General features: G+C 40.3%; 1 protein-coding gene across 2 annotated transcripts in view; it reads right to left on the bottom strand.

The window, feature by feature from the left end:
• Positions 1–22703, bottom strand: part of LOC108249366 (multiple epidermal growth factor-like domains protein 11) — a 254217-nt gene that overhangs the window by 101383 nt on the left and 130131 nt on the right. For both annotated transcript variants that reach the window (XM_037979947.1, XM_037979948.1), the window contains exon 6: positions 248–494. In XM_037979947.1, coding sequence (XP_037835875.1) covers positions 248–494 — 247 coding nt within the window. The remainder of the gene's footprint in view (positions 1–247; positions 495–22703) is intronic.

Raw genomic sequence — 22703 nt, 5'->3', positions numbered from 1 at the left:
GTTCTGATAGTAATTCCCACATTAAAGCTTATGGATAGAAAGTTTTTTATCTTTCAGGAAGTCAAAAAATGAAATTCCAGTGGTATTTTCTGGCTGGACCAAACAATTAATTCCAACAAAGTGAACTATATTTTACCGGTATTCATCCACTCACTGTTGAATGGCTGAATATGCAGACAGAATGCAGCCAAAGACTGATCTTTGTGGTACAGATGTCTGATGAGCAAGTGATGACTAAATTACTTACAAGACTCCAGTGTAACCTGGTGAACAGAGGCATTCTCCAGTCTGATGATGGCAGGTGGCCCCGTTGAGACACCGGCACTCCTGCTGGCAGTCTTTTCCGAAGAAACTTGAGTCACAGTGTTCCTCGCAGCGCCAGCCCTGGAAGCCATCAGTGCAGACGCAGGCTCCTGTTATCGGGTTGCATTTGGCACCATTGCGGCACTGACAGCGGTTGGTGCAGTGGGGGCCCCAAAAGTCGCTCTCACAGCCTAAAAAAGAGAAAAGAGAGAAACTGAGTGATTCAAAATGTATATATATATATATCTATATATATATATAGATATATATATATAATTAGTATCATCAGCATAACATTGAAAATTTATCCCATGCCATCTAATAACTCTATTAAACGTAAGAAAATATAAAGTAAAGAGTATTGGTCCAAGCACAGAACCCTGAGAAACTCCATGACAAGCTGTTCCTGTAATCCCAATATCATGTTCAAGCCTTTGTAATAGAATATTGTGATCAGTTGTATCAAATGCAGCAGGACAAGTACAGACACAAGTCCAATATCTGACACCATGAAGACATCAGTAACCTTCAGCAGTGCTGTTTCTGTGTTATGATGAGCTCTAAACCCTGGACTTTCTGTCCAGATGTCCACACAATTGATTTGCAACTATTTTCTGAAGAATTTTTGAGGTAAATAGGAGGTTGGATATAGGCCTATAATTGGTCAGAGCAATGGAATCCAAATTGGGTTTAATTAAAGCAAGTAAAGGTTTAATTACAGCAACCTTAAAGCTCTGTGGTACAAAACCAGTCATTAGAGACAAATTAAGCAGATCCAAAATGGGGATATTAATTAAGAGAAATACCTCTTTAAACTGGTTTGGATGGGATCTAGCAGACATGTTGATGGTTTGGATGAAGCTATTATCTTTGACAATTTGAAAAGCTCAACAGGTCAAAACACAAATGAGGTTCTAGTGAAACTTCTAAATCGGTCAAACTCCTAGAAAAAAAAAGAGAGCGGGTCCACCCAAAGTGGGATGGATGCCATCTCTCTGCATTAGACCATATTTTTTATCAAAAGGCACTCCAATTATCTACGTAGCCCACATTGTTTTCAGGACACCACTTGGACAATCAGCTGTTGAACAATGACAATTAACTAAGTATTTTATCAAACTGTGGGGGAACAGAAAAAAATACAGAATCCAACATTGCTTTTGCAAATGTTAAGCACCAAAGCAACTTTAGTGACCTCCAATTTGCATAACTGGGTGTCATTACTACCAACGTGAATAACAATCTTACCATATTTAACCTTAGCCTTAGTCAGCAGTTTTAGGTGGGATTTAATGTCGCCCAATCTGGCCCCTGGAATGCGTTTGACTATGCTTGCTGGAGACCCTAGTGCCACATTTCAGACTATGAAGCTGCCGATTATCAGGGTCTGCACTGAGTGAGGAAAATTGGTATGAAACGTGATCGGGTCTGTGGTGAACTGGGGGGACCTTCACACAGTTGGCATGTGGTCCTGGCTGGCTGCAACCCACTGACTGTGTTACAGCCATTTTTATGTTTGCTAAGGTCAGTCAGCTATGGGACCATCTGAAATTGGGTGGGTTGTACATGTACATCTAATGAATATTTTCTGAAAGTTTCATTAAAGTCTGGGAGAGATTTTGCTAACAGACAAACAAGGTTGACAGGTAATACCAAAATTTTAAACAAATGTTTTGAGCAATATACAACACATACTCCAAATGTTAAGAGATGGAACAAGAACTTGCAATATTGCTCCATCATTTCTGAACATAAGACGATTTTAGTCTAAAACTCTGGCATGAAAAGCAGAATTACGACAAGGAATCTGGCCTCAATGGTTATTTATTTTAGTTGGGGAAAAAAAATTTAACAAAATTATACAGGAAAATGTTTTGCACTTTTTTTTTTTGGTGAATTTTATCTATGTGGTACAACATACTGCTCCCAAACGTCAGAGCACACTATTCCTGATCGAGACGCACCTTTTGATGTATGAATTTCTCCAAAGCTGCAGGAGGAGTAGCAAATCAAAAATCATTTTGGAAGCAGAAGAACTGCTGAATGGTAAAAATGGTCTTTATGAACCCTAACTAGCAGCTTCTTTAAATGTTCTCTGTGACTTTTACCTCCAACGTGATGTGAAAGCACATTTCTCTGAACTTGTTTGAGTATTCTCAGCACATTTCACCCAGATGTTGAAGAGGACAAATGGCTTTCAGAGCGTCTCTGCTGCACCTCATATTTTGCATTTATGTTTGAATTAGTTCCTCCCTGATGTCCATGTGTGGATTTTTAAGGATTCTGCAGAAGAAGTCAGAAAAAGATAAGTGTGACCTCCACAGACTGAATGCTGTAGCTGGGGCTAAACAGTCTGCTGGAATTCTGAAGGAAATGTTTGATTGTTCACCTTCATCGTGGCTATAAATGAGGAGCTGAATAAGGTGACAGTCACTTCCTCTCCTGAGATGAAAAGGTGGATATTTTAATTTACCCTAAAAGCATCAAGAGGTTTTATGCAAAGTGCTTTGTCTCCTCTCTGTGACATTTTTGCAGCATTTAAACATATGCCTGCTTTTACAGCATCGTTCTGCAGAAAAACTCTGCTGGACAAAGTCGTGCTCACAGACTCACCGAGCTTTAAAACGATTCTTTGAAATCCTTTTGGAATCATTATTCATGTCATTTTATTTCATGTAACTGCATCTAGAATGATCTCAAGAGTCAGGCAGCAGCTGTACAAAGGAGAATGGAAGCAGGGTTAGAACTTTTATCATGTCTGAGCACAACTTCTCCTTCTCTGTGTCCACACAGCAGACAGATGGGTTCACAGATTAGTTGGGGACAGATGAGCAAGATGCATCCAGGAGGATTTTCCTTCCACTTCTTGAGAGCAGCCTACAAAAGCAACAGAAACACTTTTAGCTTTAGATTCTCTTTCGGAGAAACTAGTTTGTTAGAAGCCTGGAAGACAGATGACAGTAGCTGATGTTCAGGGTGTTGTGATGCTTGATAAGAGCTCAGAGGAAACCTTCAGCCTGCAGGACGGAAGCAGGAATGTTTCCTCTATAAGACAATATTTCAATTTTAATTCTGATGGTCATTAATTTAAAAAAAGCCTTATTTTATCTTGCTTGTAACATTTCCTCCCTCCAGTGGGGGGAATTTAGAAAAAATACAGAATAAGTTGATGAATCGTGGGTATAATCCAAAACCTGAAGACATTAGATGAAAAACTAATGGAATGGAAAAAAAAACATATTATTGTATTTTATCTTGGAAAAGAAATCCCAGCACTTCTATGTTTGATGTATGATTATGGGTTGAAAGTGAAGGGGAGAAAAGCAGCACACGCTTTGGATGAAAGCTCATTTGTTAAAAGAAAAACCCTAAAAAACGGCACTGTGACCAGCTGGAGGACAAATGTATGAACTTATCCTCTTCTTCCCTAGCTGTATGTGGCAGTTTCACAGATATGATTGTGTTAAATGTTTCATCAGAACAGTCATGGACAGAACTATGAGCGGACAAAGCGTTAATCCCATCAACACTCCCCTCTTAATCTTTCTCTAATTTACTTCCTCCTGTCCACCGTCTGTCTCCTTCTTCTGTCATCTTCACTCAGAGACGAAGTCCTCCTTATTTCCTTTAACTAGTGAGCCAGCACAGTCAAATCCTTTATCCTCTCACAGCCTCAATTATTCAGCAGCAAAGAGTCCAAATCAAGTGACTAATGACTTTGATCAAGAGTAGCTCGCTGGCACTGAGGAGAACTTTCTGCACTAAATTAAGAGCTGCAGAATATACTTTGGCACAGGCTACGTTTTGCAGGAATGTTTCTGAGTTTGTCTACATAGCTGTCTCTGTTTGCCAATAATAAACTCAGAAGTTTCTCTCTGATTTCCAAGAGACAGACACACCTAGATGTCATCCCAGGAACCAGATAGGTTCTTGCTCCAAATGTGAAACACACTTCTTTTTGCTTAGAGTGAAAATGACAGAAAATTAAAGACAGCTTTTCTAAAATTAATGGATATTGCCTACCAGCTTTCATGTCACAGTTTTAAACTAAAATCATCTTATGATGAAAAATGAGGGACATTTTGGTCAAACCTTAAAAATATTGTAACGCTTTCCTGGTTATGCGTTAGCTCACACAAAGGGCGACTCTCGTGGAAGCTTAACGGTTTTTATTAACTCGCTGTTGTCTGCCACAGCTACGCCTTACAGACCCACACACACACACACGAAACAGAGATTATTTTCTCCCCTCTTCTTTCCCAGCCTCCCCTACCTGGTGCACCGTGGGGTCATGACCTTCCCCAGGAGCTCTGTCCCTGACTGGGGGGATTCCTTCAGCCCAGACCCAGCGTCTGCTGGACTGCTTGTAGCAGTCTTTTCTGATGAAGCCCATGTGGCTGGTACCCCCTCAACTCAACCTATTTCCAGAGGAGCAGGAGTGCCCTTTTAAGGTGCAAGTCGGTCCTGGTGCAGGGCTACCCTACGTCGCCGTGGAGGTAACTGCACCCGGTAAACAACTTCCCCCAATCGCACCAGGAGTGCAAACGGTCCAACCCAGTGACTGTCCAGTTTGGGGCACCTGCTTTCTTCCGTGTGGGCGAGTAAACCCACACTAACTCCCCAGCGACAAAATGCCACCCCTTGGTGTGCCTGTCATAACTCCTCTTCTGTCGTACTCCAGCATGCTGAATGTGCTTTCTGGCATATTCATGCGCAACATCCAGCTGATCCTGCAGCTGCCTAGCATAGGCAGGTCCAGCAGGGGTCTCTGATGCCTCAGGTGCTCACCCCAATGCAAGATGTGCAGGAGTCCTCAGCTCTCGGCCAAGCATCAAGAGAGCAGGTGTACAAGAAGTTGAATCCTGGACTGCCGTGCGGCATGCCATGAGGACCAGTTGCAGGTGTAAATCCCAGTCACACTGATGACGGGACGTTATGATGGGGTGGAGTGGTGTTGTACGAGTCTTGGCTATACCCAACGTCTCACAAATGGTTGCGAAAACTCTAGATTCAAAATTTCTTCCTTGATCACTGTGGATGGATTCTGGTAACCCCAGTGTGCAAAACATCCCCTCAATTAGGGCGTCCAGCACAGTTCCTGCCTCCTGGTCAGGCAGTGCAAAAGCTTCTGGCCATTTCGTAAAATAATCCACTGCCCTGAGAATGAACCGGTTCCCATGTTCTGTACGTGGAAAAGGCCCAATGATGTCCACCCCAACCGCTGCATGGGTTCACCTGTTCGAAACTGTAGTAACTGAGCCCTGGATTGTCCCTGTGGTCCTTTATGTGCGGTGCAAAGGTCACAACACCTGCAAAAATCCTCCACATCTCTCCTAAGGTGACCCCAATAGAAGGCTTAATGGATATGCCGAAGAGTCTTTGTCCCCCCAAAGTGACCTGAGCCCACAGGCCCATGCACTCCCCTGAGAACAGTTTCCTGCAGAACCTTGGGGACCACAATCTGCCAAGTCTTCATTTCTGTGTTTGGTTCCGTCCAGGCCCACTGCAGGACAAATTTGGCCCACAATCTCTTAGTCTCTGAAGACAGTGCAGCCACAACCTCCCATGCTGGACGTTGCTGTGCCTCCACCCACAACATAACTGCCTGTAAGTCAGGGTCTTGCCTCTGCTCTGCGGACCAATCTGCAGCTCCCATCACATTCAGCTCTCTGCATTTGGTACTGGTTGCTTCACCCCCCTCTATGTTCCTGCGGTCAGCTCTAATTAGTACCTGTTCTCGGGACTCCCGACGGTCACAGTAATGGCAGCCGTCCTCACTGCATGGCCGTTGGGACAGAGCATCTGAATTACCGTAGCGATCCCCTGCCCTGTGGGTGACCGTAAAATCATAGCTCTGCAGCTCCTCCAGCCACCGAGCCAGTTGTCCCTCCGGTTCCTTAAAGGTCATCAACCACTGCAGTGATGCGTGATTGGTGCGTATGGTGAAGGAATGCCCGTACAGGTAATACTTGAAATGATGGATAGCCAAAACAACAGCCAGCAGCTCTCTGCGGGTGACACAACACCTTCGCTCCGCCTTACTCAAAGCCTTACTGTAGTAGGCCACCACTCTTTCCCCCTCAGGTCTCACCTGTGACAGGACCGCCCCTAGACCCACACCACTTGCATCAGTGTCCAGGAGGAAGGGTAACTGTGGATCTGGCGGTGCCAAGATGGCTGCGCTTGTGATGGCCCGCTTGAGGCTAGCAAAGGCCCCTTCCCAGATGAATGGCCAGCCCTTCTGTAAAAACCGGAAGAGAGGGGATGCAATACATGAAAACCCTTGCACAAACCTCCTATAATAGGATGCCAGCCCCAGAAATCCTTTCAAATGTCTCTGATCGGAAGGTGTGGGCCAATCATTGATCACCTGCACCTTCTCTTCAGCAGTTCCAACCCATTTTCTGGCTATGTTGTGGCCTGGTTCATCGCTGCCAGCGTACGTACTGTACATATTACGTACTGTTCTTTGATTGGTTCGTCGCTGCCAGCGTTAGTACTGTACATATTACGTAGTGTTCTCTGATTGGTTTATCGCTGCCAGAGTACGTACTGTACGTATTACATACTGTTCTTTGATTGGTTCGTCGCTGCCAGCGTACGTACTGTACGTATTACGTAGTGTTCCCTAATTGGTTCTTCGCTACCAGCATACGTACTGTACGTATTACGTACTGTTCTCTGATTGGTTCATCGCTGCCAGCGTACGTACTGTACGTATTACGTACTGTTCTCTGATTGGTTCATCGCTGCCAGCGTACGTACTGTACGTATTACATACTGTTCTCTGATTGGTTCATTGCTGCCATCGTACGTACTGTACGTATTACGTACTGTTCTCTGATTGGTGTGTCGCTGCCAGCGCACGTACCGGTACTGTAGACATTACCGTACGTCCCTGTGTCAAGGACAGATTTTGTAATTCAGTGCACACATAAGGTGCACTGCCGATTTTTGAGAAAACTTAAGGCTTTTAGGTGTGCCTTATAGACCAGAAAACACGGTAATTAAACATTTAAAATCCAAACACTTAGGAGTCCACTGAGTTCACCTAGCTAACTCTTAAAGCTAACACAGCTAGCAACACTCTTTATAGGAAACTCTAAGGAGAAGAGTCAAGTTTCTCCAGGACAGACAGAAGACAACAAAGATTACAGAACAAGGGACTGAATTTTTCTCTCTGAGTGACCGACCCTTTGCTGAGGTGGAGAGAATAGGTTTTGTCTCTTTTTGGAGCTGTTGGAGCCACAGCACGTCCTACCCTCCTGACACTACATAATGTACAGTTTCCTGAGCTGTTTCAAAAAGTTCATCATCACCTGAAATATTTGTTTTCTTTGTGAAAAATAATTTAAAAAAAACTTGTCAAACACACTATGACATTGATTTGAACAGCATTAATGTATCTTTGATCTGTTATCTGCAAGTCTGTGCTGTAGATAATAATACAAGTACTCGACTGAGATTCAGTATCAACCAGTACTTAATCTTAGATGACTCAACCTGAAGACAAAACATCTTTACTGAGATATCCGTATTCATAACTTTTCCACAGAGCCTCACTTTTAAATGTCTGAACTTCCTCTTTGAAACTATGAAAGTAAAAAATACAATTATATGTTTAAATTATAAGAATACACTATACACACAAAATAAGTTGTTAAAGAACTGAGACAGATGGAAAACACCTGTTGCATTTTTATTTCATTTGAACACCGAATTAAGCAAAAAAAACATTGTAAATAAAACTTTTCAGAAAGTTGTTTTCACTGTTAATTACTAGAATCAACATTTTCTTTGACCAAGCTTAATAAGAAACAATAAAAAATGTGTATAATGTGAGTTTAAACCTGTTTCAGTAAACACAAAGAAATGAAGCATGTGAGCACCTGATGATTTCACTGTATGTTTGAAAAAGCTTAAATCAAACATATATTTAGAGTTGCATTTACCTGTCAGGTGGTCAACACCAGAGTGCTTTAAAATCAACCCTTTATATACGTATATTAAGGCACAAAACAGTCCTGCTGGTCGAGCAGCCATTACAGGTCATTAAACTCATAAAGTTCAAATACACGGGGATGTTCAAAAACACTTTTATTCCTAAATGATTTAAAACTCTGACTTGGATTTAACACTGAGGAGGAGACATGTTAGAAAAAAACATTTTTTTAAAGAATAAATTAAAAAAGGGAAGCAATTAAGTTGTATAATCGACTTGGCAGGATGAACTCTAGACCAATCTAAACCAAGGCTGATACTGACTCAGGGTGATCTGGTTTTCTGAGTTTATTTCAGGGAGAAAAGAGAGAGACTGTCAGACTTTAACAGCTAGAAAAAGGACAAACAGCCTGAGCAACTTTAAAAAGGTTCAAACTCATTCATTCTGACAGTTTGTCGTCTGGGAAGAGGTTTCATCAGCTCAGAAAGAAAACTGGGAACTTTAAAAAGATAAAAGTCCTCCACTCATAATGACTCCATGCATAAATTAATTAAGAATATACATTTCTCAACATTAAAATCAAAAAGTTTTAAAGCGTTTTCAAAGTGAATTTATCACCTTTTCCAACACCTTTCTATTGAGAAACACAGAGGTGCAAAGACTACAAAAGTACTCAAGTAAAAGTACAGTTACTTTGTTGATTTTTTTTTTTTTTAATTACAAGTAAAGGTACTTATGTAAAAAAAGTCTACTCAAGGTAAAGTAAAAAATACTTTACTTTTGTCTTACAGCAGGAGGCGGGATCTGGGTTTTTGTGTTCAGTTTATCTCCTTGTGTTTTTCTGCCTCTGTCCCCACCTACCTTCACCTGTTCAGTGGTATTGTTTGCCCCAGTGTTTCTTGTCTGCTGATCAGCTCAGGTCCAAATATACCCTTTAGTTTCACTCCTTGTGAGTCCTGCATTACGTGTCAGTCTGTTTGCCTCCTCAGTTTGAGCTGTTGGTTGTACTCATTCCATTTCAGGTCAATGGTGAGTCTCCTGAGTTTTGTTTTTTGATTTCTTAGTTTGTTGTTAAATAAAGTCCTTCCTGAAGCTCCTTGTCTCAGTCTGCATTCTGGGTCTATATTTTAACACTCCAAGCCTTGACACTCTCTTGCCATGCACAAAGGACAACAGGAAATCCCCCCCAAACAAACTCTTGAAATAAATACAAAGCCTCATAATTTCACATGCAGTTAGGAAAAAAACATGTTCACACGTAAAATTTTAAACTGTTAGAAATAATAAATTGTCATTTCAGTTCAGATCATCCCACGGTGCTCAACTTGTTCAACGACAAAACATGTTGATCAAACCACAAAGCAGCAGGTAGAAAAACTCTTAAATGACCTGCCCTGCTCTGGATTTTGTTCACAATTTATTCTTGTAGCTTCAGTGATCCTGATGGTGCTGATGCTGTCAGTGGATCACCAGAAGGATGGACTAAGAAGTCAGGTTAACAGTTGAGCTGATATGATGAGCTGAAAGTATGAGTTTTCAGAATCACAGTGGAGGATTTCTCTGAAACTGGTTAGATCACCATGGTAACAGAGACTCAGTTTGAGCCTGGTTAGATCACCATGGTAACAGAGACTCAGTTTGAGCCTGGTTAGATCACCATGGTAACAGACACTGAGTTTAAGCCTGGTTAGATCACCATGGTAACAGACACTGAGTTTGAGCCTGGTTTGATCACCATGGTAACAGAGACTCAGATTGAGCCTGGTTTGATCACCATGGTAACAGAGACTCAGATTGAGCCTGGTTTGATCACCATGGTAACAGAGACTCAGTATAAGCCTGGTTAGATCACCATGGTAACAGAGACTCAGTTTGAGCCTGGTTAGATCCCCATGGTAACAGAGACTCAGTTTAAGCCTGGTTAGATCGCCATGGTAACAAAGACTGAGTTTAAGCCTGGTTAGATCACCATGGTAACAGAGACTGAGTTTGAGCCTGGTTAGATCACCATGGTAACAGAGACTTAGTTTAAGCCTGGTTAGATCACCATGGTAACAGAGACTGAGTTTGAGCCTGGTTAGATCACCACGGTAACAGAGACTCAGTTTGAGCCTGGTTAGATCACCAAGGTAACAGAGACTGAGTTTAAGCCTGGTTAGATCACCATGGTAACAGAGACTGAGTTTGAGCCTGGTTAGATCACCATGGTAACAGAGACTGAGTTTAAGCCTGGTTAGATCACCATGGTAACACAGACTCAGTTTGAGCCTGGTTAGATCGCCATGGCAACAAAGACTGAGTTTAAGCCTGGTTAGATCACCATGGTAACAGAGACTCAGATTGAGCCTGGTTTGATCACCGTGGTAACAGAGACTCAGTATAAGCCTGGTTAGATCACCATGGTAACAGAGACTGAGTTTGAGCCTGGTTAGATCACCATGGTAACAGAGACTTAGTTTAAGCCTGGTTAGATCACCATGGTAACTGAAGTGAACTCATCACCTGCTGCTCTAGAGCATCAGGAGTTTAACACCAGTAGTTTTTTCTCCTGTTTTATCCCTGGATTTACTGGAGATCTTAGCCAAACGTGCCATCACCGTAGCTGCTGCAGTGAAATATCGGAGGAGAGGGAAACACACCAGAGAGCTTGTGTGTCTATGGCAGCAAAGACACCCCACACCAGTTCCTGGAATATTCCTCTCCAACATGTGTTCTCCAAGCAACAAAGTAGATAAGCTCCAGATACTTTGGGGACAAAACAGAAACAGACTTTTTTTCACTGACACTTGTGTGTTTCACAGAGACGTAGCTGCGTGGATCAATACCGGACTCTGCACTGCAGCTGGCGGGCTTCCAACTCTACAGAGCAGATCACAACACTGAACTCTCCGGCAAAGCTAAAGCTGGGGGAATCTGTTTCTCTATGAATACTGGCTGGTGCAACGACGAGACTGTGATTCACCAACACAGCTATCCAAGCTTAGGTCCAGTTTACACAATGCTAATTTTAAGTGAAGTTGAAAACTTCTGGTGCATTTTGGCTATTTGTCTACACGAGCACAGCAATTAGATTCTTGGACACTAAAACTTTTTAAATCCAGTTCTCAGAGTCGAAGTTTTACAAAACTCCCAGAATCATTTCAAAGGAAAATGTAATTTACCTGAAAGTGGAAGTGTTCACACATGACATGACAGTTACAGTCAGTCAACGTGTGAGCAGATCAACAACCGTAACAATGACAGAATACTGTTCATGTTGCTCACTCTATTCAATTCATAATAATACTTTAACAATAACAATTTATTTGTATAGCACCTTTTTAAACATATGTTACAGTGTTCACATTAATCAAACACAAAAAGTATACCAAATCAATTAAAATACATAACAATATAAGACAAAATGAAAATAAAATACAAAGAAATTCAGATATTAAAAGTATACAAGTATGTTTTAACTAATTATTTCAAATAGGACAATAAAGAGGCCTGTCTAATATTTAGAGGAAGTAGATTCCACAAATTAGGAGCCCTGACCATAAAAGCCCTTCCTCCTTTTACCACGAGTTGAGCTCTGGGAGTAAAAACAGATTTAAGGATGTGAGAGTGGATATAAGGGGTAAGAAGCTCAGATATGATGGCACGAGACCATTCAGGGATTTAAAAACAAACAATACAATTTGAAGTCAATTCTAAAAACCACAGGGAACCAATGCAATGAGGAGAGAACAGGAGCGATGTGCTGATATTTAGGGGATCTTGTGAGAACTCTCCAAGTCAGTGTTCTTTATTAGTTGAAGACGATTAAGAAAACTTTGGGGCAGACCAGAAAATAAAGACTTACAATAATCCAGATGGCAGGAGACAAAGGCATGAATAAGAGTTTCTGCATTGGTTAAGGAGACAAATGCTCTGATTTTGGCAATATTCCTAATTTGAAAAAAAAAAAATGCTGTTTTAGTGATGTTCTTAAAATGTTTACAAAAACTAAGATCAGAATCAAAGGTCATCCCCAAATTTCTGGCTTCATGAGTGCAGTTAAAACCAAAAACAGAACTGACTGAACTACTAAATCTCTTTTGGCCTTGGGTCCAAACACCATCACCTCAGTTTTATCATTGTTGTGAAGTGAAAGATAATTATTAGACATCCAGGTTTTGATGTCTGCAAGACAGAGGGTAAGTTTTTTGAGAATAGAGGGGTCTGATGGGTTTATAGCTAAATAAATCATCTGCATAGAAATGAAAAGAGATACTGAATTTATGAATAACCTGACCAAGTGGTAGCACGTAAATGGAAAATAATAGTGACCCAAGAATAGACCCTTGGGGAACAACACAGGTTAGAGAAACTGAACTGGAGGAATTATTGCCAGAAATGACAGAAAACGTTCTGTCATGAAGATAAGATTTGAACCACCTCAGAGCGATATCTCTATCACCTAACCAATAGTTTAGTCGGCTTAATAGAATATTGAGTAAACCACTTTCTCTAAAATACTCACAATAAAGGGTAATTTAGTGATCGGCCTGAAGTTGTTAAGATTGTTACAATCCAGGTTGGGTTTCTTCAGTAATTGTTCAACAGCAGCAGTTTTACACATTTTGGAAACTACCCCTGTGGATAATGATTTGTTAAAAAATGTTAGGATATAAGGAAATAAAAAGTGACAAATGTCCTTAAAAAATGTTGTTGGTAAGACATCTAAAAAAGAAGAGGAAGGTTTCATACAGTTGATCAGAGTTTCTGACACAAACATAATAAAACCATCTCGTCAGTCAGCAGGGATGCATTGTTTGGTTCATGGACTCACCATTTTGGATGTATTTGTTTTCATACTTGAGACTGAAGTGTCTGCAGATCCCAGTGCCAGCTAGTGACCTAGCATGGAAACTACAGCAGGTTCAACATCTTCTGCAGTCCTCTCTAACAGCAATTACAATCACAAAATTACTGTATGAAAGTTTTATATTTTTACAATCAATATTGGATAATCTATAGTGTTTCCAGGAGATTGTTTACATGTAAACTGAGCCTAAGTTTCTCTCCCTGTGAGTTGTACATTCGGCCGTAATCCAACATTTAGGAGGCTCAGCACTCACTAGCAGACCAGAACCTGAATGTCGAGCAGATCAACCTACCCTCTTTGCTTATTGTCCTCAGCAACTTTAACAGATTAGACCTCAGTCAAGAACTCCCTAAATACAGATTTTGAATGCCAGGCAAAACCAGAAAGGACAATATCACTGCTACACAACTGTTAGGTATGTCCTAAAAAAGAGGTAAATATTATAAAGGCAGAGAGGAAAACCTGTGCTCAGCAGCCTTTATCGGCTGTGACAAGGCCTGCCATACCATGAGCAGTTTACTGATGGCCGCATGCTTACACGTCAAGATTACACCCACAGAATCACTTCCTTGAACCAGTTAAAGACCGTTTTTTGGCGGCACATGGTACAATTACTGATATCACAATTAGGTGGCGCTGTCGGGCGGAGCGTAGGATCTATAAGAGTCGAATATTCCTTTGTTCTGGGCTTCTCTCTGCTTCATCCATAAGATGTTGTAGACAGAAGGTCCAGCACTGGCCCTGTAATCATTTTCTGCTTTATTAGAATAAATAGTTAAACTCTAGTTCTTTTGTAGCGTCATCCTTAAAGGGTAAATTGTCTGAGTTCTCCATCTTCAGGGATAAAAGGACCGGAAGTGAGACATGGGTGGTTTAGACAAAACAACTACCAATTGAGACCTACCATGCCATCCCCTGTGCTGCACTGCGTGCTGCAATAAGATCAAGCTATGATTCACCTGATTCCCTCATCTAGGCAGAAGCTTAAGCTTTCCAAGATTGTAGTGAGGACCATGAAGAAATGGAGCAGTGAGGCTGTGAAGGATCTAAGTTCCTGGTTGTAAATTTAACGGGAACGCCCCCTCAAGTGGGACATCCCACTCAGAAAGTGGGAGCAACTCTGACTACCCCCAATTAGGATTTCAAGATGGCTGCTATTCACAACTTTAGTAAGCAAACTCTGTAACTTTTACTGGAGAGAAGGTGGCTATCTTCAACCCCCTTCACGGCCGTTCACAAATCACACCAAAGTGGCCAGAAGGCAGCTTGAAGTGTGAAAGTGCCTACAGAGTCAGAGGCCACATTCACAATGTAGGTCTGAATGCTTAATTCTGATTTTTGGCTCAAATCGGATTTTTCTGCGTGGTTGTTCACATTACATTTTAAATGCAACATCCATCAGACTCCTGTGTAAACCGTCTCCAGTTCCCAAAAAAGAGTCCAAATGTTAACAATAACCAGGGCTCCCAAGTCTCACATTTCATGACGTGCACATACTACACTTTGTACTTCTCACTCTAAAACACACACACAACCTTTTTTGAAGAGGAACCAATGTGCAGCGCAACGTTTCCCGCACGGGCTGGAGCACAATAGCGTGCACAGCTGCAGTGTTGCCAACTTAGCAACTTTGTCTCTATATTTAGCAAGTTTTAGCTGCTGTTTTTTTTAAGCAACTAGTGACAAAACTAGTGACTTTTCTGTGTTATTGGAGATTTTGGTGACTACATGTGAAAGCACCAATTGTTCTGCAGTTCCTGTCTTCAGCATGCTGTAAGCAACTCCCACTTCCCAAGCCCTGACAGCTGTCAATCACACAGCAGAGAGAAGACCCGCTCCACTTCGTGTCCAAGCTGCAAATAAATCATTCTTCTGCAAAGCTGCCGCTGATCCCAACCTGGATTACAAAGCAGAATGTACATATAATGCAAATATATTTTTTTATGTAATGTCTTTTTTATCACTGACATTGTTGTAAATAAATCCCTGAGAGGAGGGTTAAGTGTAGAGCTTGCAATTTCACAACACACAACTGTCTTTTGGTTAAAGTTGATATGCTAACAAATTGATTTATGTTCTGTGGGATCAGGTGAAGAATTTAAGTTCAGTGATAGTTCTAAACATATTTTGAGTGTTTATTGTTGCCAGTGTTGTTATTAATCTCTCCTCCAGCCTGATCAACATCATCAAATACGCAAATTAGGTGATTACGTCATCTAACAACTTCTAGCGCCTCAAAATATCACTCCAAGCTCAGATCAAAACTTGACAATGACCATTTTTGAAGCTGTGGCTGCTAGCTCTGTCCAGCGGCATGTGCGGATGCAGAGTTAGATCCAAGAGTGATGGGACTTTGATGCAGGAGACCTCATCCAACGTAAAACTTGGATGAAATGAACGTTCACATTGCGGTTGCTTTGAAAAACATCCGACTCAGTACCACATACAGAAAATACCTGGGTCAAACATGACAAAATTAGAATTGGGTCACAATTGCCTGCTGTGTATGTAGCCAAAGACCAGGTTGAGCAAGAAATGATGTGAACAGCTGAATGTTAAAAATCTATAATAGCAGTTTTTAGCTCATGGCTCTATGGCCCTGTTTACAAGTGACTGATCTCCTACAGAGAGCTGGAGATGTTGAGGAGGGGAGATAAACAGAGTGGTGGGGGATGGTGTTTTCCTCAAAGTGCCAGTGGAAGGTGCAAGGTGTAAGTTGGTGACAGAGTGGGGGATTTGGGTTTGCAGCTGGTGATCTGTCTCAGCTCTTTCCATATAGATGTAGGGGCAATTTACACAAAGCTGTTATTAAGTGAAACTGTAACATTTATGTTGGAGTTTGGTCGTTTGTTTACACAACAACAGCAGACATTATCTGACACTGAAACGTTTTGAACTCAGGTCTCAGAGTTGAAGTTTTCCAACTCTCCCATTTGCATCAAAGGAAGCCACAATGTGTGTAATTCCACATTCACACCACAGATTGTTGCAGTCAGTAGCTGTTCTGCCCATGCAGGAGGACATCAACTACAGTAATAATGGCAGATAGCAGAGTGCTGTTTATGTTGCTCACCCTTATCAACATGGAGAAACAACCCAACTTTACTGTACGTCCAAACAAAAGTCAATTTATTCACCAGTTTCGATGTAACTGCTTCCCTGCTTAAGAGACTGGTGTCTGCGCACATGCAAGTGTAAGCACCAACTAGTGGCCTGGCATAGAAACTACAGCAAGTGCAATGAACACAGCAGCACAGTGTAAACATGTAAATTAGGCCTAGTCCACACCTAGCCAGGTCTTTATAAAACTGAATATCATTGTTTGAAGAAATTATACCATCCTCACAGGATTGGTTTAAAGAGTTCATCCACACGAACCAGCTGGATTTCTCCAGTTTTGAACTGAGAATGCTTCTCAGATGGCAAGTGAAATGTTATCAACTACAGAACAGAAATTGAGTTGCTTTTGTAACTTGCCGTGTCCTGGATGACTGAGAATCTACATCAGCATACTTAGCAAAACAAAAAATGTTTGGATTCTGATATGTTTTATTTTTTTTACTAAATCAACTCTGAAACCGAATTTAAACAAACTAATTTCAGTCATTATTTTAAAAATATAATAAATAAGAGGTTTGGACCTTAAAGAATATATTCTATTCACAGTTTATTTTAAAAATAAATAAAACACTCTGCAGATAAAAACGTAGCCGTATTCACATCTATAAATACCTGTGCGTACCACAGATTTAAAGAAATACTGAACATCCACTGATATCTCTGTGACAAGTGTTTCGTCAGATTTTCTCATGTCGACTAGTCTGTAATGTCACAGGGTAGGTCACTGCACGGATTCAAAGAAAAGCCTTCATTCTCCTGAACAAATGTCTGTGTTTGATATTTATTAATGATCTTTTCTGCTAAGAGTTTGATTAGGGCCTTGCTAAAGGCTTTAACAAAACAAGATTAAGATTTCTGATTGAATGATGAAATATTTCCCTTATCAGAGAAGCTCCCTGCTAAGATGATGATAGACGAGCTGTCAGATTAGACAGAAACAGAATCAGGAAAAAGCTGGGAATTCCCTGCCAATACCTGAGACAGAGGAGGGATTCTGATGAGTGGCCAAAACACAGCAGCCGTCTGACTGTGTCAGAAGCTGATGTATGGAGCTGCAGCCGCATCATTTGTCTTGGCTGAACCCATCCTGTGAACTGCAGCTTTCTCTGACTTTATTAAGGAACACCTGGAGAAATTAGGAACATGCATGTGGACGACAGAAAACAGCAGGAAGCAAGCTGGAGCTTGCAGAAAACAAATGGAGTGGACCTATGTTTGATTTTGTCCATGCATTTTAATTTCCTTTTATACAGACTGAAAGAAGCTGCACAGATTGGACATCATTCTCGTGTTTTAATTGTAATTTAACAGTCTGAAGGCAGACTGTTAAATTATAATCCTTGGAGTTGGAAGGGGGCAGGGAATGTTTGTGACCCATTATGGTGTTTTGGGATTGCTGAAGGATTAACTGGATTGTTAGATATGTCCAAAAGTAAAGGAAAGTACTAAAGAGAAACAGAGGAAAGCCAGCTGCTCAGCAGCCTTTATCGGCTGTGACAAGGCCTGCCATACCATGAGCAGTTTACTGATGGCTGCATGCTTATACGTCAAGATTACACCCACAGAATCACTTCCTTGAACCAGTTAAAGACAGTTGTTTTGGCGACACATGGTACACAATTAGGTGGCGCTCTGGCCCTTTGTGTTAGGCCTTGTGTTCTGGGCTTCTCTCTGCTTCATCCATAAGATGTTGTAGACAGAAGGGCCAGCGCTGACCTTGTAATCATTTTCTGCTTTATTAGAATAAATAGTTAAACTCTAGTTCTTTTGTAGCGTCATCCTTAAAGGGTAAATTGTCTGAGTTCTCCATCTTCAGGGATAAAAGGACCGAAAGTGAGCTGAGGGTGGTGCGATGGTGAAAGGACATACTGTATGGCTATAAAGAAACGCAGATCATTTCCAACACTCCATTCCTCCTGAACTTTCTTGACTGCTTGGGTGGATCCCAAGCAGTCAGCCTACATTTTCTTGACTTCTTGGATGGTTCCTGAGCTGTCTTCCTGAACGTACTTACCTGTCTGGATGGTTCCTAAAGCTGGATTCATACTCTGTGAAAGGTGAAGACATCTGCTCTCGGTGAGACATTCTTTTTTGTGTGGATATTTTATACTCCACGAGAAACATCTCTATCCATCTACAGTGCCAGATGGATTTCTTCCCAATGGCTTCCCTGTTTTTGCTTTCCTTACTGCGACCAAACATTTTTATTATACAGACTGAGACAGTAAACTCCGTTGGACATTTGCAAATTTGTCACATAGACACCACCATTGTTTTTGAGAGACAGTGCCCAATAATGAGTGAACGAAGAAAATGGGTCCCACATGGCCGAGGCATAGTCCCTCCTTGCCAGGACAACCACAGAGGGCTGCCTGTGTCTCCGCAATGTCTCCTCCATGCACAATAACTGGTCTTCACCATTTGACTGTCTTTATAGGTTCTGCTAAAATAATTGTAAATATGGTTGTATTTTCTAACAGCCTCAGCAGAGCAGTTGAAGCGAAATGACATAATCGCTGTTCACCCACTTTTCCACATAAACACGCTCACAACAAAGTTCTGACCAACCACACAATAGTTGATGGAAAACATTATGTCCCAACTTTGTGCACAGAACGGCTTTCAGAGTTCATGTGAGAACAAAATTATTGGACCAATGATACTTTGGTCACGTAAATATGTCAGCAAGAGCAGATTTCCTCACTTCTTGCAGTGTATAAGTCATTTTTTGTGTTGGCTATAGTCAGTTAGCTGTGCGTCCATCTTGGGTTGACTTTAAAAGTTGATCAATAAGCAGATGTCCATCTAAAGATTACTTTCTGAAAGTTACATAAAAAAGATGTTTTGCTGACAGACTGACATGGTTTCTAAGGTCAGTTGTCTGTGGTACTCATCTTGTATTGGGTTGACTCCAAAAAGTAATCAGTTGTGGATTTCCATCCATTGATTATTTTCTCAAGTGTTTCATTAAAACCCATTCAGTGGTTCATGACACAAATGAACACACACAAGCAGACATTACTGCTCCTACTAAAAATGTTGTCCTTACCTAGAAGTACAAGGGAATGCAGATGTAACTTTATTTTCTGTATGTCTGTTTCAATCGAACTTTCTTCTGGTAGACTGACAGCAGAATAATTTGATTTCTTTATTGAAATATTTTTATGTGTTTAACTTAAAGTTAATTCATAAATTAGCACAAAGACAAAGTGCAGCTGGTTACTAAAGTTTTTTGCCTGCTATTGTCCATCCGTCCTGGTGAACTCTCATGAATGTCTTTGCTTTTAGAGGTTTTTCTTTTTTTTAATCACTATGCATCTTTTTAAAGCTTCTGCTTCCTGTTTAATCTGTGGAAGACCATTAATGGTTCCTTCTTCATTCACCTGCACGTCTTCTTTGTTCTCTCTTTGCTTTAATGGCACCTAAAAATGTAGAAAATCTGCATTTTTTTCATTATGAAGACATTTTTTCTTTCTTTTTGTTACCTCCTCTGCAATTATTAAACCACAATGATTTTAATGGAAATGTTTGGTTTTATGCTGACAGAGAAACTTCTGAGTAGGAACTACAGAGCCAAAAAATGATAATAATAATAATAAATATATCCTTTTCACTGTTTATCAATGCACATTATGAATGTTTTAGAAATAAACTGGTTAAAAGTTACATAAATAATGACAGTATAATAATTTCTTTGAGTTTGGACCGATATAATTGGTGTACTCGATTGTCAGAAGAATGAGAGGGTGTAACTGCCTCTGTATGCTTTTTAACATTTTATTGCAAAATATGAAAAAAAAAATTAATGACAAAATAATTTGTAAAAGAGATTTGAAGAATTTGTTAATTTATTTTTTCCAAGTTTGTGTAAAACCAGTTTATTTTGCACATAAATCATTTTTTAAATTTATTTTTCTATTCATTTTATTGTGATATCAACAAAAAAATATCAGTTGTATTGATTTCTTATTTTTAGTGAGTTTAAAAACATAAATATCTATCAAGAGATGACATGTTTGAAAAAAAATATTATTATAAACTAAAATGTTATTATGTAAAACTACTACACATATAAAGAAGTTTTGTAATTTATTTTCATTTTGCACATAAAATGATTAATTTGACTTTTTTCTAAAGTATGAATTTATAATTCCCTCCTAAATGACATTATGTTTAATAAAATAATTGTTTTAGCTTCAAAAATATAATTTAAAATGTTGTTGTACATACAGTATTTATTCATATATGTTTATACTCATATTCCTTCATCATCAAGTCTTTTCAATTCATTTTCAGTTTCAAAATGTTGAATTTTTTATATTCCTTTAATTGTATTCGAGCCATTTATTGAAAAAAATGATATCTAACTTTTTATTTTATTTATACATTTAGGGTTGGAAATAACTAAGAAAAGTACAAACAAACAAACAATGTTTGTGGTGTTCCATACAGAACTTCCCCACATTTATGTTATTGACTTTAAATGTTTTTCTTTAAAAAACACAAACTTTTCCAGCAGTAAGAAAACAAAGCTGAAGAGAAAGAAGAAGTTATTTTCACTGTTCTTCCTGAACAGGTTAAATCACACCTGTGAGGTGTTTTAAATGACAGAAGATAAAAAACACACAAACATCCTGACGTTCAGATCATTCAGGTTTTGGAGGCCCGCTGCCTGCACGAATGGAAGTTTTCCATCAGCTCTCCGTCAGACAGCCGCTGCACCCGGCTTGATAAATGAGTAAACTATAGTGGAGAAAAGAAGCAGCAGGGGCGTCTCGGCCACTTTCACCTCCAAAACAAGCCGATGAAAGTCACCGATAACAAAAGTGTGCAGCTCTGAAACAAACCCAGCTGAGTTATTAGGAGAAGCCTGACCCATTTACAAACAAGCCCAGTTCTTTTTAAGTCACAGCCATTGATTTCCTATTTCCAATTAATAATTGTAATTAGAGGCAGCATATTTCAGGCCGTGTGGGTCGATGGAGCGCAGCCCAGATGGATGACACAGTTTTTCTCCTCAAAGGCCTTAAGTGTCAGTTTACTGTGACACTGACCGACTCCACGGTGGCCTGATGGACTTTTTACAGATTTTCCTTTTAATGAGGCCATTTTCATGTCCAGTTAATAAGCGGGGCAAGTTAATCGATGGCAGAGTCTGCAGGCGAAGCGTTCCCGTCTTCACACCGACAGCCTGTGTTGTTTTTCAGTACTAAATAATTGCTGTCATTAGCGCTCGTCAACAAGTTTGCTGTGGAATGATGCATGAGAGGAGGCAACCTTTTACTTGATCACCTAATGGTACCATTGTGAGTTAGTGTTGGACGTCAGGCAGCGTGCTTCCTTCTGTAATTGCATTTTAATGAAGTCTTTTTATGCAAACGTCGGCCATAAATCTGAGATCAGGTCTAATGGCTGTCAGCAGGTGGCTGTCCTCCCACTGACCGACCTGGAAAATAGAAAGAGGTGAGAACTACACATCTGACAGCTGATGGTGTCATTTAGCTGGGGTCAAAGGTGAAAACATCATCTTATAAATGTTACTGAACAAGAATCACCCAGCGGAACTGGACAGCGTGACAGAGAAACTGAGTCAAATCAATTAAACATGAAGCCACAAATCAGAAAGGAAAACAATCAAAATGCTCCTAAAGTTGTTCCATTTCAGTTTTATTTTACTACCAGAGCAAATAAACCTCACATATTTAACATTTTGTCTTATTGACTTCCTTTCTTTTGTTATTATCCATCGCGACTTGGTCTAAAATAACTCTCCATGACAGTGTGAGTAAATGTTCAGAGCATCTCTAGTTTGACACCAAAAGTGTGAGAAAACCATGGAGCTGATTAAAAGCAAAGCTCCTCAGAGGAAGATTGAGAGAATTTGCAGAGCAGAAAACCATGAACCCTTCAGAGAAGCTGAAAGGATTCTGGAGGTTTTCTGCTGTGAAAGTGTCATGGAGAAGAATTCCCTCTCACACTGTTGTCTCTGTCACTCTGTGGTCTTAGAAACACTGATTGTTGTGCATCCAAACACCAACAAAGTGCTGTAACTCAACACCTGAAACTCTTCATCACTTTGAGACATTGAGCCTTAAACTAACATACCACTGTGGTCAGATTATAGAGAAAAAAAAACAAAAACAAAAATTTGTTTTGAATCTCTCATAAAAAAATCTAAAGTTACATTTTCTCAGACTGTATAGAAACTCTGAACAATGAGTTACTTCAGTATCAAGTCAACAAGGAAACAGATAATTAGAAACTTTCTGCAGAAATGCTAAAAGCAGATCCTGCCTGAAACTTTCTTCTTTAACACACAACAGGAATCTTTTATTATAATCTAAGTTGACAAAATGCCAACAAATGAAGCCTAGGCGTAAATTCAGACTGGAAGACCTGCTTCAGCCTCACCTGCATCTAATCGCTGCGTCGAGCACCTCCACTCCAGCCTATCAGCATCAGACCGCGCCTCCATCTCAGCCCATCAGC

This window comes from Kryptolebias marmoratus, linkage group LG15 (genome assembly GCF_001649575.2).
Source record: "Kryptolebias marmoratus isolate JLee-2015 linkage group LG15, ASM164957v2, whole genome shotgun sequence".
Taxonomy (NCBI): Eukaryota; Metazoa; Chordata; class Actinopteri; order Cyprinodontiformes; family Rivulidae; genus Kryptolebias; species Kryptolebias marmoratus.
Note: the sequence above shows the minus strand (reverse complement) of the source record. Positions and strands in the feature narration are given on the sequence as shown.